Genomic DNA, 14,035 nt, shown 5'->3' with positions numbered 1-14,035 from the left:
CTGCTGTAAATAAACTAGTTAGCTAACTTGCGTTTTGCTAACATTAGCTTTCTGATGTAACTATCTCACTGATTACTGTATTACTATACTGTACTGTTTTCAAGAGCATGGAGGAAGCTCCACATGGATTATAAAGTAATAGTGATGGATATCAAACAAATATCACTGAATCAATCTCAGAAACTGAAGGAGAGTGCTCTGAAAGTGTACAAACATAATATTTAATGTGTCTTATACAAACCTGTATTATCATATTCACATTACGTGGGTAGCAAACCAATTAAGAAACAATCATGAACAAATCTGAAGGCTCAACAGTGAACAGTGCAAGTTAAAAAAGTTAGGGAAAAAAAGCAAAAAGTTCAGATATAAACGGTTGTTCCTTTTAATTGAATATATAGGTTTAACTTTGAAACTTTCGTCTTTACTTTCTCTCCTCACTTTGCACATGAAGTGCTAAGAACAGCACAACAGACAGATCTAAAGTGAAAGGGAGGGAAGTTCATATAGGAGGAGAACTGGATTGAAGATACTGAATCCACATCAGAGGGTGCTTTGTTTACATCCCTGATCCTGGAAACACACAAACACTCTTTTTTCATCATTCCACACTTTTATGTCTAGGACACACTTAATTATTGTATTATTATTTTAATTAGACCTTCACTATTTTCACAGTTTACAATATTTAAAATAAACTGACAGATTCTCATTCACTCTCCGTCACTGTTTGCAGTCTTGTCAAAATAGTCTTCACTTAAGTCCCTTTGGGTCTTATTGTTCCTTCACTTGGATGTTTCAGCTTCACTGTGAAGAATAATGTACTGATGTGCTTTCGTGTTTATCTGCTGAATGGGGAGTTTCTTTGTGCTCACATTAAAGATATACTATGCCCGTTGTGTAAACTAGTAAATGCACCATTCAAAGTTGGCCCCTGCTCCCTAACTTGAGCAAGTCAGAAAACACCTTTTTTGGGCAACATAGAGACAACAAATAAGTAGAGGGAGTGTCATAAGCGAGAACAAAGCAGTGAATCGGAGAAATGCAACGCTATTTTCTGACTGAGTCACAGTGGTTCCTTTTTAAAAATAGACACTGCCTCATGTCCGCACAACTTTGCAGGAAGGAGCCAAATTTCTGAATTTTTGTGTTAATGCAGCTGAACTATAGGTCAAAAAGACACAGACACCGAAACTGCAGCTCGTTATGCATCCATGGTACAGTCTGGGAGCAGATGAGAAAGATGGCAATATAACTTGGTTGCTATGTTTTTATAGAGACAGTGGTTTAACATATTTGGTACCTGTTGGAGGGCCTGCAGGTCCTCCAGGGTCTGCTGGGCAGCCAGTCTCAGGCTGGGCTGTGCTGTGGAGGTAAGCCGGCTGACACGAGCCTGGAGGTCTGGATCCAGCAGAGAGGAGCCCAGCAGAAGCAGCACCTCCTCCTCCAACAACACAGACTGCAGGAGACGCAGAGAGTGGAGACACACCTCCCAGTCTCCATCTGTCAGACAGACAGAGCTTTTTAGTAGTGTGGAGGCTGACACCTGCACATTTTTTACAGGAATATAGTCTATATAAAGTTGGTTTGCATAGCCCCATGTGCCATTGCTGACTTAAAGGTCCAGTGTGTAATATTTAGGAGGATCTATTGTCAGAAATGTAATATAATAATTATAGGTGTTTTCATTAGTGTATAATCACCTGAAAATAAGAATCGTCAAACTTCTAATAACTCAGAATGATGCTTCATTCTGCTGATTGATCTGTGTCAGAGCAAGCACTCTGACAGTATAGATGGTTGGGGTTAAGCTTGGAGGTAGTGTTGCTTTCGAAAATTATGACTAAATATCGTCGTCAACAAACCTTTATCACGTGACGGAAATGAGACGAGACACAACGTAAATGGTGGTCATGTGACGAAAACTATAATCAAATATATAATGCAATATTGTTGACGAATAAAAACGGGACTAAATGTGGTTTGCAAAATAAAAACTCTGCTAAAATATCTCTTAATTTTCGTTGACCAAAACGAGACGAGACAAAATGTTATAATGTTATTTTGTCTCGCTAATATTATTATTATTTTGTAACTATTTCTGTTTCCTGAGTCTTGGGGCTGCATCAGCGCACTGTGCAGACGCAGGCGACGTCACTTCCTCAATCCCCACTCGCGGCATTATCTAATTCAATTTTCAATTCAATTCAATTTTATTTGTATAGCACCAATTCATAACAGAAGTTATCTCAGGACACTTTTCAAATAGAGCAGGTCTAGACCAAACTCCTTATAACATTTACAGAGACCCAACACTACCACCATGAGCAACCCTAACCCAACAACAACAGTAGCAACAACCACACTAACAGTAGATGATGACGACGACAACAGCGACGATGGGGGACAATGAGCAGTGACAATAGTAATAATAGTAACTGTAGTAATAATAATATTAATAATAATAATAACAGTAATATCAGTGATATTAGCAATGGCAGTCAAGCAGGACCATGGCAGGAGGCACCACCAGGATCCATGAGAACCTGCGAGACGAGGAAGCACAAGAAGAAGATGCAGCTGCGGTGGGTTAACGTTAGTCACAGACACACATTTTATTTGCACTTTTTTATTATGTTATTGTAGCTCGAGCATTCAAGTCTTGTTTCTCTTTAAGTTAAACTTGAATGTAATGTCAATTTTTTCTGGCATTGTCATTTGAAGCTATTTTATTTATTTATTTTATTTAAATGTATGTGTGTGTACTTCTTACATGTTAAGTAGGTAAAATAAATATGTTGTAAATTCAAATCAGAGCATCCTCCGTGTCTGGAATTGAATGTATTCTTGAGTCTATAAGGTAACAATAATATAATAATAAGATAACCTTGTTCAACTTGTGAAATGGGTGACTTCAAGAAAATTTTGGTTTTGTCTATACTATACTAGGTTCTTTTACTATATTAACTGGATTAAATAGAATTGCATTACTAAAAAGAGACTAAAATACAATTTTCATTGACATAAACTAGAGTAAAATGTCATCAGTTTTCGTCGACTAAAACTAGACGAAAATAGTCATGGATCATAAACTAAAATAAGACTAAAATGCTCAGACTTTTAGTCGACTGAAACTTGACTAGACTAAAAAGAGTATAAACATGACTAAAACTAATAAAAACTAAAATGACAGTTTAACACAAAGACTAGACTAAAACTAAAATTAAAACAGGCTGCCAAAAACAACACTAGTTGGAGGTAAATGTCACAGATCAGTGAAGTTCTGAGGTCTGGCTGCTTCCATTCTTGTGCTGACTCTTTAAACCCTCTCTTGTCTTAAATATATTCTGTACTGTAGTCTAGGCCTTGTTCAATGGTTAACTGCTCATTACTGAGAAGTCCATACTAGAGAAACATACAATAAAGCTGTACAATTAACAAAAAGCAACTCTTGTGAGGATTTATTCTTTACTCTTCACATCAGGTTTCAGTTTAATCAACGTGGTACTAATTGACCGTTCCTAAGTCCAGCCCCTTTTTGATCTGTGCTCCAATAACAGTCGAGGAAGCCTTGGCTAACTTTCTCCTTTCCTGTACTTAGATATGCTATGTGTAAGGCTCGAAATGCTATGTGCTAGGCTCGTCTATATTAATTCAGAATAAACATTTTATATTTACAGATGCTGCGGGTCGCCTTCCATGGAGTCCGCTGTTGAACTGCTGTGTTTCTACAGTAGCCAAGAAGGGACAAACTAAACACTGGCACTAGATAGGAACATTCCGCATTTACCGGCCACTCTAGTTTTTCCTTTGTACTTGGAAAAGGAATGTGAATCAAGGGAGTTGCTGTCTGCAACTACACTGCAAGATGCCACTAAATCCTACACACTGGACCTTTAAGTATATCTATTACTTTTGCACAGAGCTCCTAAGGGGACATGGGCAAACCTCATGCACACTAAAAAGTATCCCATGGGCAGTAGTAACTAGTGTATCTATGGTTCTCAAATGTTTCCTGGCATTAAAAACATTCTTGCACCCCACCCCACATTTTTTTGCAATCATAAACAATGATAGTGCAACCAAAACAAATAAAAAAGTATCCAGGTTGAATTTTGGTGAAGGTCAGCACGATAGCATCAGAAAAAACCTACATAAATCATATTAATTCAACTTTGTTTCACTCCCCTAGTCATCTACACCTCCCCTGCAATAGCTCTATGCCACACCAGGGGGACCCGTCCCACAGAGAACCACTGATATAAATGTTTGACCACAACTGTATACACCAACTATTCAGTGGTCCTTTTATTGTGGAGGCAGTTAGTCATTATACTGTATATAACTATGTTCCATTAACATGTGTGTAATCTCCTTACCATCTAGCAGGCTCCAGATAAGACGCAGGAGGTTCTTACTGATGTACTTCAGTCCTTTAACACTGATGCTGACATTATACAGAGCCATCAGCATCAACCTGTAGCACAAGAGCAAAGTCAGTTTTACTAAAACACTAGTGTGTACTGCAGAAGCACAGCACTGACACCTACTGCCCACATCTAGAGTAACATGCCTGACTGAATCTATGAGTTAATTCGTTTGAGCTTATAATAAGCAGCGCCATAAGTGGTGGGTGTAAATGGTGGCTGGTCTACACTATATAGTGTATATATATATATATATATATATATATACACTATATGGACAAAAGTATTCGGCCACCTGACCATTATACCAACAGGGACTGTAATGACATTATATTCAAATACATATACTTTAATATGGAGTTGGTCCCCCTTTTGCAGCCATACCAGCTTCCACTCTTCTTGGAAGGCTTTCCACAAGATTTTGGAGTGTTTCTGTGGGAATTTGTGCCGATTCATTCTGTAGAGCATTTATGAGGTCAGGCACTGATGTTGGACGAGAAGGCCTGGCTCGCAATCTCCATTCCAGTTCATCCCAAAGGTGCTCAATGGGGTGGAGGTCAGGGCTCTGTGTGGGCCAGTCAAGTTCTTCCACACCAAACTCATCAAACCATGTCTTTATGGACCTTGCTTTGTGTGCTGGGGCACAGTCATGTTGGAACAGAAAAGGGCCTTCCCCAAACTTGGAAGTTGGAAGCATAACATTGTCCAAAATGTCTTGGTATGCTGAAGCATTAACATAGCCCTTCAGTGGAGATAAGGGGCCTAGCCCAAGCCCTGAAAAACAGCCCCATACCATTATCCCTCTTTCACCAAACTTCACAGTTGGCACAATGCAGTCAGGCAGATAACATTCTCTCGGCATCAGCCAAACCCAGACTTAACCATCTGACTGCCAAACAGAGAAGCGTCATTCGTCACTCCACAGAACACGTTTCCACTGCTCCTCAGTCAAGTGACGATGCACTTTACACCACTCCATTCGACGCTTGGCATTGGACTTGATGATGTGAGGCTTGCATGCAGCTGCTCAGCCAGGGAAACCCATTCCATGAACAGTTTTTGTGCTCACATTAATGCAAGTGGAAGTTCGGAACTCTTTAGCTATGGAAAAAGCAGAGCGTTGGCAACTTATACGCGCCATGCGCCTTAGCAGTCGTTGACCAAGCTCTGTGATTTTACGTGGTCTTCCACTACGTGGCTGAGTTGCTGTTGTTCCTAAACGCTTCAACTTTCTAATAATATCACTTACAGTTGACCGTGGAATATCCAGCGGGGATGAAATTTCACAAACAGTCTTATTGCAAAGGTGGCATCCTATCACAGTACCACGCTTGAAGTCACTGAGCTCTTTAGAACGACCCATTTTGCATTACAAATGTTTGCAAATGCAGACTGCATGGCTAGGTACTTGACTTTATAAACCTGTGGCAAGGGGCCTGATTGGGATACCTGAATTCAAGAACTAACAGGTGTGGCCAAATACTTTTGTCCATATAGTGTATACTTTTGTGTAGAACACTGTTGCAATTACACCTATGAGGTTTTAACTTTAAGAGTTCAGTTCATTTATGAAAGTATAGGTTCATCCTTTTAGTTTAGCAACACACAAATGCATTATAAACATTGAGAGAGTTCTTAGTCACAGAAATCATTCCTCCTCTCCATATGGGCCAGAGATGTTCAGTACATGTATGAACAAATCTTAAACTCTTCAAAATATTCAAATTGAGCTCACTATACTCAATCATCAGTCACTGAACGAATCAATAGCTCTTAGCAGAATTTAGACCTCTAATGCTGAGTGTGATGTGATGCATTCAGTGTGCGAGTCCTTGCTCTGTTTAAAAATTATTCTAAAGTTCAGTGTGTGAATTCTGCAGTGTGAGGTAGATTTGTGCTGTTTTCGCAAAACAAACCTACATGGACGTAACACTCCACCAGATGTCGGTACGGAAACACTGTGAAAACCATATGGTGCAAACACAAAATGGGAATTTTGTACTAAAAAGACGACCAGGTACCCACTTGATTTGACTGCTAAAGCCTCATATCATTCAAGTCATATTTATACAAAAAGAGGACTATCCCTCATTTCATACAATGTCATTGCTCTATGAAGGGATCTCTTAAAGGCCAGTGCGGACAGAAAGAGTCATTATAGTGACTGGTGACTCCAGTCTACTAATACATTTCTCTTTCAGGACATGTATCCAATAGTGGTTTGTGTTTTGTATTATACCACTGCCCCACGTACACTTTAAGTTTGGGGAAGACACCGGGCTTCATCAATTCCAGAAGCTTCATCAGAGTGTCAAGCAGGACATGAGCCGAGCTGGACAGGAAGTCCCGCCCACACGTTACTGCTGCTATGTCTGAATGATTGGAAACAAAGACAAGGCAGGTGACTGGGGGACGCCTGCTCTTAGTCACTGTGAGGCACTGACACAATATCAAAAAGAGTACTCGATATACACTTTTTACATACACATTTGACAACATGCTAATGCTAAAGTGCTTTTTGTAAAAACAATGGCAACAACCAATAGAAACAACACATTAATTTGTGGATTAATAATGGTCTAACATTATAAAACTACATTTATTTTCATTATCATAATCCGCTGCTATAACTTAGTGGATTCAGGTAAGGTTCAGTGGTATAAAACGTACTGATGTATAGAAAACATCTGTATTCAAGTGTGCGTTACACACCAATGTGTTGTTATACAGAAGCTATGAACTCACTAGTAATGGTTCCAGCCAGAGCCAACACAAACTGGTGCTCCTGGGAGTTGTGGTCCTCAGTTTGAGTTTTAATTTCTTCGTCCACAGACCTGACAAAGCTCTCCAGAGTCTGAGCAGCTACCGCCAGGAAGGACTGGAGCTTCCCCTGCACCACCACCCACACACACACATAATACACACATCAGACAATACAATTCCACCCATCAGCTGTCAGATATCAAATTATCTCACTGTCATTGGGATGAGTGTAACACACACACAGGCTGACTTGTGGAGATGACTCACATCAGCCAGCCACTGTGTGACCGTGTGCTCCCTGGCACTGCAGCTCCACAGCAGACTGCAGGTTGCAGATCCCAGACCAGAGCAGAAGTCCGCCTGCTGCTGCAATTCTGCAACACTTTGCCACAGCTGCTCACGTAACAGCAGCTTCTCCTACATACAGATACTAAAGTGTTAACACACAGGTGCTCTGATAATAATAATAATGAATTAGGTAAAGCCAATAAACACCATGGTGTTACATATTCTACAGTTAGGTCCACATATATTTGGACACTGACACAAGTTTTGTTATTTTAGCTGTTTACCAAAACATATTCAAGATACAGTTATATATCAATATGGGCTTAAAGTGCAGACTCTCAGCTTTAACTTGAGGGTATTCACATCCAAATTGGAGAGAGGGTTTAGGAATTACAGCTCTTAAATATGTAGCTGCCTCTCTTTCAAGGGACTAAAGGTAATTGGAAAATTGACTCAAAAGCTATTTCATGGGCTGCATGGGGTATTCCCTCATTAATCCATCATCAATAAAGCAGGTAAGAGGTCTGGAGTTCCAGGTGTGGCATTTGCATTTGGAAGCTGTTGCCGTTAACCCACAATATGCGGTCAATGTAAGTGAAACAGATCATCCTTAGACTGGAAAAAAAGAAATCCATCAGAGAGATAGCGGTAATGTTAGGTGTGGCCAAATCAACAGTTTGGTACATCCGGAGAAAAAAAGAGCGCACTGGTGAGCTTGGGAACTCAAAAAGGCCTGGACATCCACGGAAAACAACAGTGGTGGATGACCGCAGGATCATTTCTATGGTGAAGAAAAACCCCTTCACAACATCCACCCAAGTGAAGAACACTCTCCAGGAAGTAGGTGTATCAGTATCTAAGTCTACCATAAAGAGACGACTTCATGAGAGCAAATACAGAGGGTTCCCCACAAGGTGCAAACCATTAATCAGCCTAAAAAATAGAAAATCCAGATTAGACTTTGCCAAAAAACATCTAAAGAAGCCAGCCCAGTTCTGGAACAGCATTCTTTGGACAGATAAAACTAAGATCAACCTGTACCAGAATGATGAGAAGAAGAAAGTATGGAGAAGGCTTGGAACAGCTCATGATCCAAAGCACACTACATCTTCTGTAAAACATGATGGAAGCAGTGTGATGCTATGGGCATGCATGGCTTCCAATGGCACTGGGTCACTAGTGTTTATTGATGATGTGACAGAAGACAGAAGCAGCCAGACGAATTCTGAAGTGTATAGGGATATACTTTCTGCTCAGATTCAGCCACAGGCAGCAAAGTTGATTGGACGACTCTTCACACTTAAAATTGGCAATGCCTGCGAAAGCAACAAGTTTTTTAAGGCAAAGAAGTGGAATATTCTGCAATGTGTTACGCCCCTGTCTAGGAGAAAGGAGCGCCACATAAATGTATGAAAAGAATAAACCAATAATCCTACCCCGATCCCCAAACGAACAACTAACACAGAGTTAACAATCAAGAGATGTGATTTATTTACAAACACGTGAAGTGCAACAAAACCAACAACAAACTTCAGGGTGAACCAAGGCCAAAACAACAAACAAAACAGAGCTAACTTTCTCAAACAAAAATCCTGACTAATCCCTATTTAATATAAAACAAAAGACAGTTACTAAACCTAACTCCCTAACCTAATGAAAAACAGGAGAAAAGCAGTACAAAGAAAATGGCAGCTCAACCCTACAATACTCACTAAATACAACCATACGAAAACTTCTAATACTAACTTAACACCTCGCCAACCACCACGCTATTTCAAAAACACTCTCTCTACGACCGAGTCAATCAACCGGTTCTCAACCTGATCGAGCATGTATTTCACTTGCTTAAGACAAAACTTGAGGCAGAAAGACCCACAAACAAGCAACAACTGAAGGCAGCTGCAGTAAGTATTAAAAATGAACATTTTATTTAAATGTAATGTTAATTTGTCCAATTATTTTTGAACCCCTGAAATTAGGAGACTTTGTATAAAAATGGTTGCAATTTCTAAACAATTCATAGGATATTTTTGTTCAACCCCTTGAATTAAACCTGAAAGTCTGCACTTCAATTGCATCTCAGTTGTTTCATTTCAAATCCAATGTGGTGGCATGCAGAGCCCAAATCATGAAAACTGTGTCACTGTCCAAATATTTCTGGGCCTATTAATTAAAAAATTAACTAATAGATATCACCAACTTCCACAGGTGATAACTTCTATTAAAACAATTTTTGTTTTTGTATTACAAGTTTTCATAAATTGTTAAATGATCAAACGAGGCATTGTCTAATGCTAACTTCTGGTGAAATATACACACACAAGTAGACAAGTGTAGTAAAATAGGCACCTAAATTTTCATTTTGGGAATTTTCTTTTCACTAGTCTGAAAGGACATACGTTATGGAAGTGAAATAGACTAAAATCTCAAAAATGTTTTGTTTTTTGTACCATTGAAACAACCCTTTAAAGCGTGATAATTGATCTCATTGTTGTGTAAAGTTCATTTTACAGGCTTCATATACATACAGTGTTCCTCTTACAGTCATCTCCAGTCAGACATTATGTTGCCTGTCCTCTCTCACCTCTCTCTCTTTCTGACATTCAGTCTGCACTGCATCCAGCCGGGACTGAAGGTGCAGACACTCCTGCCGCAGCTGCTCCTGTTCCTGTGCAAGGTGCTCCTTCCCTTCGTACACACACACACACACACACACACACACACACACACACACACACACACACACCACACACCACACACACACTATAACTATAAGCATCTATAACTGTACTTGCTATGCATTCTAGTGTTTGGTCTTTAAAGCTGTAGTAGGTCATTTTTATACAAAATATTTTTTGTCATGTTTGCTGAAACTTTCACTACATTCTGACATTAGCACATGAGACAGTGGATCTCGTAATGGCATTTGCAAGAATCTTAATTTTCACATACACATTCGACAACATGCTAATGCTAACATGCGTTACGTAAAAAAATAACAGAAGAAATAATAATATTAATAATATTTGGAAACAGCACATTCATTTGAAGATTATCATTATTTTCATTATTATAGAATGAAACTTATTGTTGATAAATGTGCAACTTCAGTCACAGAATCATCAGCATTAAATCTTTTAACAGAAAGAATTCTATCAGCTCTTTTTTCCAAAGCCCTCACTGTCCTTTATCATTTTACATTTGACTATTTTGTTGTTTTTTGGAATTATATTATGACACACACACTAAAAATGAACCTACAATACAGTAATAACGATGAAAAAACATTCTCATTACATAACTTACATCTTTTGTACATTTTAAAGTAATGAAGCACTACTTAGAAATAGTAGTATTATATATTAAGTCTTTCTTTGTCTTTTATATTAAATATTTTTTGAAGAAGCCAGTTCACTTAGTAGTGAGGGTAGTCTAGATTCAGCAGGGACTTCCCAAACCAATTATTTACATTCTCTATAGAGAATGTAAATAATCGGTTTGGGAAGTGTAACTTTAAGTATAAATCCAATTACCCAAAAATATTTGAGTATTTGAAAAGGAAAGACATTAGTGTTTCCCGGATGACCAGCAGCCGTATTCACAAAACATCCTAAGGCTAAAAGAAGCTGCTGAGTAAGGGGAAACTTACAACAAATAATGTTTGTGTCAGTCCTGGACTCCTAAGTTTTTGGTCTAGGGTTGCACCACTAAAACCACCGTATACCATGTTATTAAAATTGACAGTTATTAAACACAATGTACATTTGCTCATCTTATTAGTGTTATTAAGAAACATATAATTCTACTGTATTAATCTTATTAAAAAGATAATATTCCTGTGAATATAGCAATAGAGGTGAGTTTTTTCTATACAACTCTCTAAAGCTATTTTTTCAAAAGTTTTGTGTTTTATTCTCTGTGACACTTGGCCATTGTTCTATTAGCTCTTTGGTTGTTTTAACTGCGTACTTTTGTAATGCAGGATGATGCTGTTAAGCAGAGAGTTAAGGCTCTGTGAATAAAGCTTGTGTTCAGGTCTTCACTGTGCCCTTATTCTATAAAAAATAATCTTAAAAAATAATCTAAACTTTAAAAATAACAGTTTCATTTTTTTTTCTTCAAAGAAATTCATGAAATGCTGAAATATACTAAGCCTACGGTATGTTTTTAAAAAGAGTTTTTCTTACACCCCTTAAAATCAAGTAGGCCTTGTGACCCAACCTGAATCTCCCACTCTCCTGTCTGTCTCTCTCTCTCTCTGTGTCTGTGTGTTGGCGTGATTTTTGACTCCCCTGGCTCTAGGCTCCCTGATCACCTGCATACATGCCTAACCCCAGTTCTTGACATTCTTCACCATTGTTGTTTTGGCTACTGTGGTAGACTCAAGTTCTCTCTACCTCACAGCCTCTCAGCTAACTGTTCAAATGTCTTCAGCTATCATCATTCTTACTGTTACTAGATAACACACACATAAGCTGACATGGCATCCACCTTATTAAATTATTTTTTGCCTCAAGGTAAAGTTCAATGGGAGCGTACTTGTCTGAGCTGCTCGAGCTTTGTGCAGCATTTCGATCAGGTCCCTGTTCAGGACTCTGGGCAGGAACTCCCTCAGCTGCATGACTTCTGTGGTTAACTTGTCTAAATCTTGTTTCCTCACTCTGACAAAGCCATCCTGAAAGAAAAAAATATAAACCTCAATACAGACATGGATCTGAAAGCATGTTAAAATAGTATTTTAAATACTCTGTCCATCCAGCGAATAAGTAAGCTGCACACAACACAGGGACATAAGGTGCCACATCATATCATTTGGTTTTTTAAGTTTTCAGCAATCCATATACAGACCTGAAAAATAATTGACCCTGCCTAAGTTCTGCCCCTTTTCACTCTGTGCTCCAATAATATAGTCACATCTTAAGTTAGCACTGAACTAAAACTAGCTAGCTAATCTACATCAATCATTAGCAAAACTGTAGCACACAGCATAACTATGTACAGGAAAGGAGAAAGTTTACTGAGGTTCTGACCAAGGCTTGCTTAATTGTTATTGGAGCACGGAGCAAAAAGGAGCAGTTCTTGCAAAAAGGTCAATTAAGGAATTGTCTGGATCACAGTTGCAAATATTTATTCTGGCTTACACTTAGGTAAACAACACAGTCCGATAGTATACTGACACATTTTTGTGATTGCTTTGTACATCAGAGGAAGGGACCATATCAATCAGGTCTACAGCTTACATGGTATCTCCTGTGGTGATGCGTTGCACGTCCCCAGTTTTAATCAATGCTAGTTTTGAAAAGTAAAAATCACTGTAGGACACACAAAAATCTGGCTTATATCTACTGGCTGTAAAGGTTATTGTGTAGAACAGTTTGATTGACATCAAACACAGCTCCATTATGACAGCCTTCTCTTTCAGAATCAGAATCAGAATCAATTAAGTATTTCTGATTCGGATTCTGAAAGCAGACAAGGCTGTCATAACGAGGGCAAAAGCTTAGACATGTTATGAGCTAAGGGGCAGATAAGAAATGTTTATTTAAGTTGGACAAATTAATAAGTAAGACATTATAACAAAAATGTTGACTACCTTGCAGCATTAGTAAAGTATCCAACACAAACATACTCTGTCCCATGTTTGGTTTTTTTGGATGTGGTCAGCCCAAGGGGCCCCTAATGTTGACCCAATGGTTACGGCCTTGGATTGAAGTAATGTACTGCAGCAAAGGGGGGTCCTTTAAGTTAGTGGTTCCCAAACTTTTTCATTTGGGGGCCCCTTTTCTATCATCGGGTATGACTCCTCAGTCAGGAGTCCTGACTGATAAACTGTACAATGAACCCAAATAATAAAAACAATAACTAGCAGATTACTTCCTGTGAATACTGCATCAGTGTTTTCGTTTTCATATTTTTAGGAACTTTTTTCATACAATTCTCTGTCTGTAACATGTATTTTCTTTATTTGTAACCATAATTTCACAGGTATTGGCTTGTAGTGTAGTAGAGCCAAAACAATAGAAATGTGTAACTGTCCAAGTGAATACCTGAAATTCCCCAAAGGGATTACTAAAGTATCTATCTAACTGTCATATGATACCGTGACTGTAATGAATAGGTCATCCATAGATTGAAGGTGTGTTTCTAGAGCTGATGAGTAGTTACCTGTTTCTTTGCCTGTGCCTTTGGTCTATGACTCACAGCCAGTGACTTCCCGCCCAGTGACGCTGCAGACATATTATGGTTGGTGTTGGTGTCTTCTGTGGGATTGTTAGCGTTATTAGCATCAGTTGTTTAGTACCTTCAGTCCAAAGAGTTAGCTAAGAAACGTTAAACGCAGGGAATAGCCCAGAGTTGTACACAGCACAATGAACATATTCAAAGATAGCTTGATTCATAATGTTCCTTACTTGTGTGTATAATTTAAAAGTTTCCCTCCGACCTGTAGGGGGCACACCGGCGGATGTTGCTCCTGACCACTGTTTAGCTAAAACCGAATGAACTGCCTCGACGCTCGAGGTGCGCTCAATGCCAGACTCCAGTCCGGATTTTGTGAT

The 14,035-nt window shown here is 38.9% G+C and overlaps 1 protein-coding gene across 1 annotated transcript; it reads right to left on the bottom strand.

The window, feature by feature from the left end:
- Positions 1-199: 199 nt before the first annotated feature.
- hsf2bp (heat shock transcription factor 2 binding protein) lies at positions 200-14,028 on the bottom strand. Its single transcript, XM_051427296.1, has 10 exons — positions 13,921-14,028; positions 13,644-13,738; positions 12,018-12,153; positions 10,063-10,166; positions 7,458-7,607; positions 7,173-7,317; positions 6,682-6,799; positions 4,380-4,477; positions 1,304-1,503; positions 200-573 (listed from the first exon to the last, which is right to left on the bottom strand). Exons 2-10 carry the CDS (start codon positions 13,713-13,715, stop codon positions 544-546), a joined length of 1,053 nt encoding a protein of 350 aa, XP_051283256.1. The 5' UTR covers positions 13,716-13,738; positions 13,921-14,028; the 3' UTR covers positions 200-543.
- Between the last annotated feature and the right edge of the window lie 7 nt (positions 14,029-14,035).

The sequence above is a fragment of the Dicentrarchus labrax genome, unplaced genomic scaffold, assembly GCF_905237075.1.
Source record: "Dicentrarchus labrax unplaced genomic scaffold, dlabrax2021, whole genome shotgun sequence".
Lineage (NCBI taxonomy): Eukaryota > Metazoa > Chordata > Actinopteri > Moronidae > Dicentrarchus > Dicentrarchus labrax.
Note: the sequence above shows the minus strand (reverse complement) of the source record. Positions and strands in the feature narration are given on the sequence as shown.

Bases quoted from the DNA above. Each gene is read 5' to 3' on its own strand.
- hsf2bp (XM_051427296.1), bottom strand. From the start codon at position 13,715: ATGTCTGCAGCGTCACTGGGCGGGAAGTCACTGGCTGTGAGTCATAGA. The intron at 7,318-7,457 runs GTGAGTCATCTC...GTGGTGGTGCAG, and splicing joins TCACACAGTGGCTGGCTGAT to GGGAAGCTCCAGTCCTTCCT. The intron at 4,478-6,681 runs GTACGTGGGGCA...CTTGTGCTACAG, and splicing joins GTCTTCCCCAAACTTAAAGT to GTTGATGCTGATGGCTCTGT.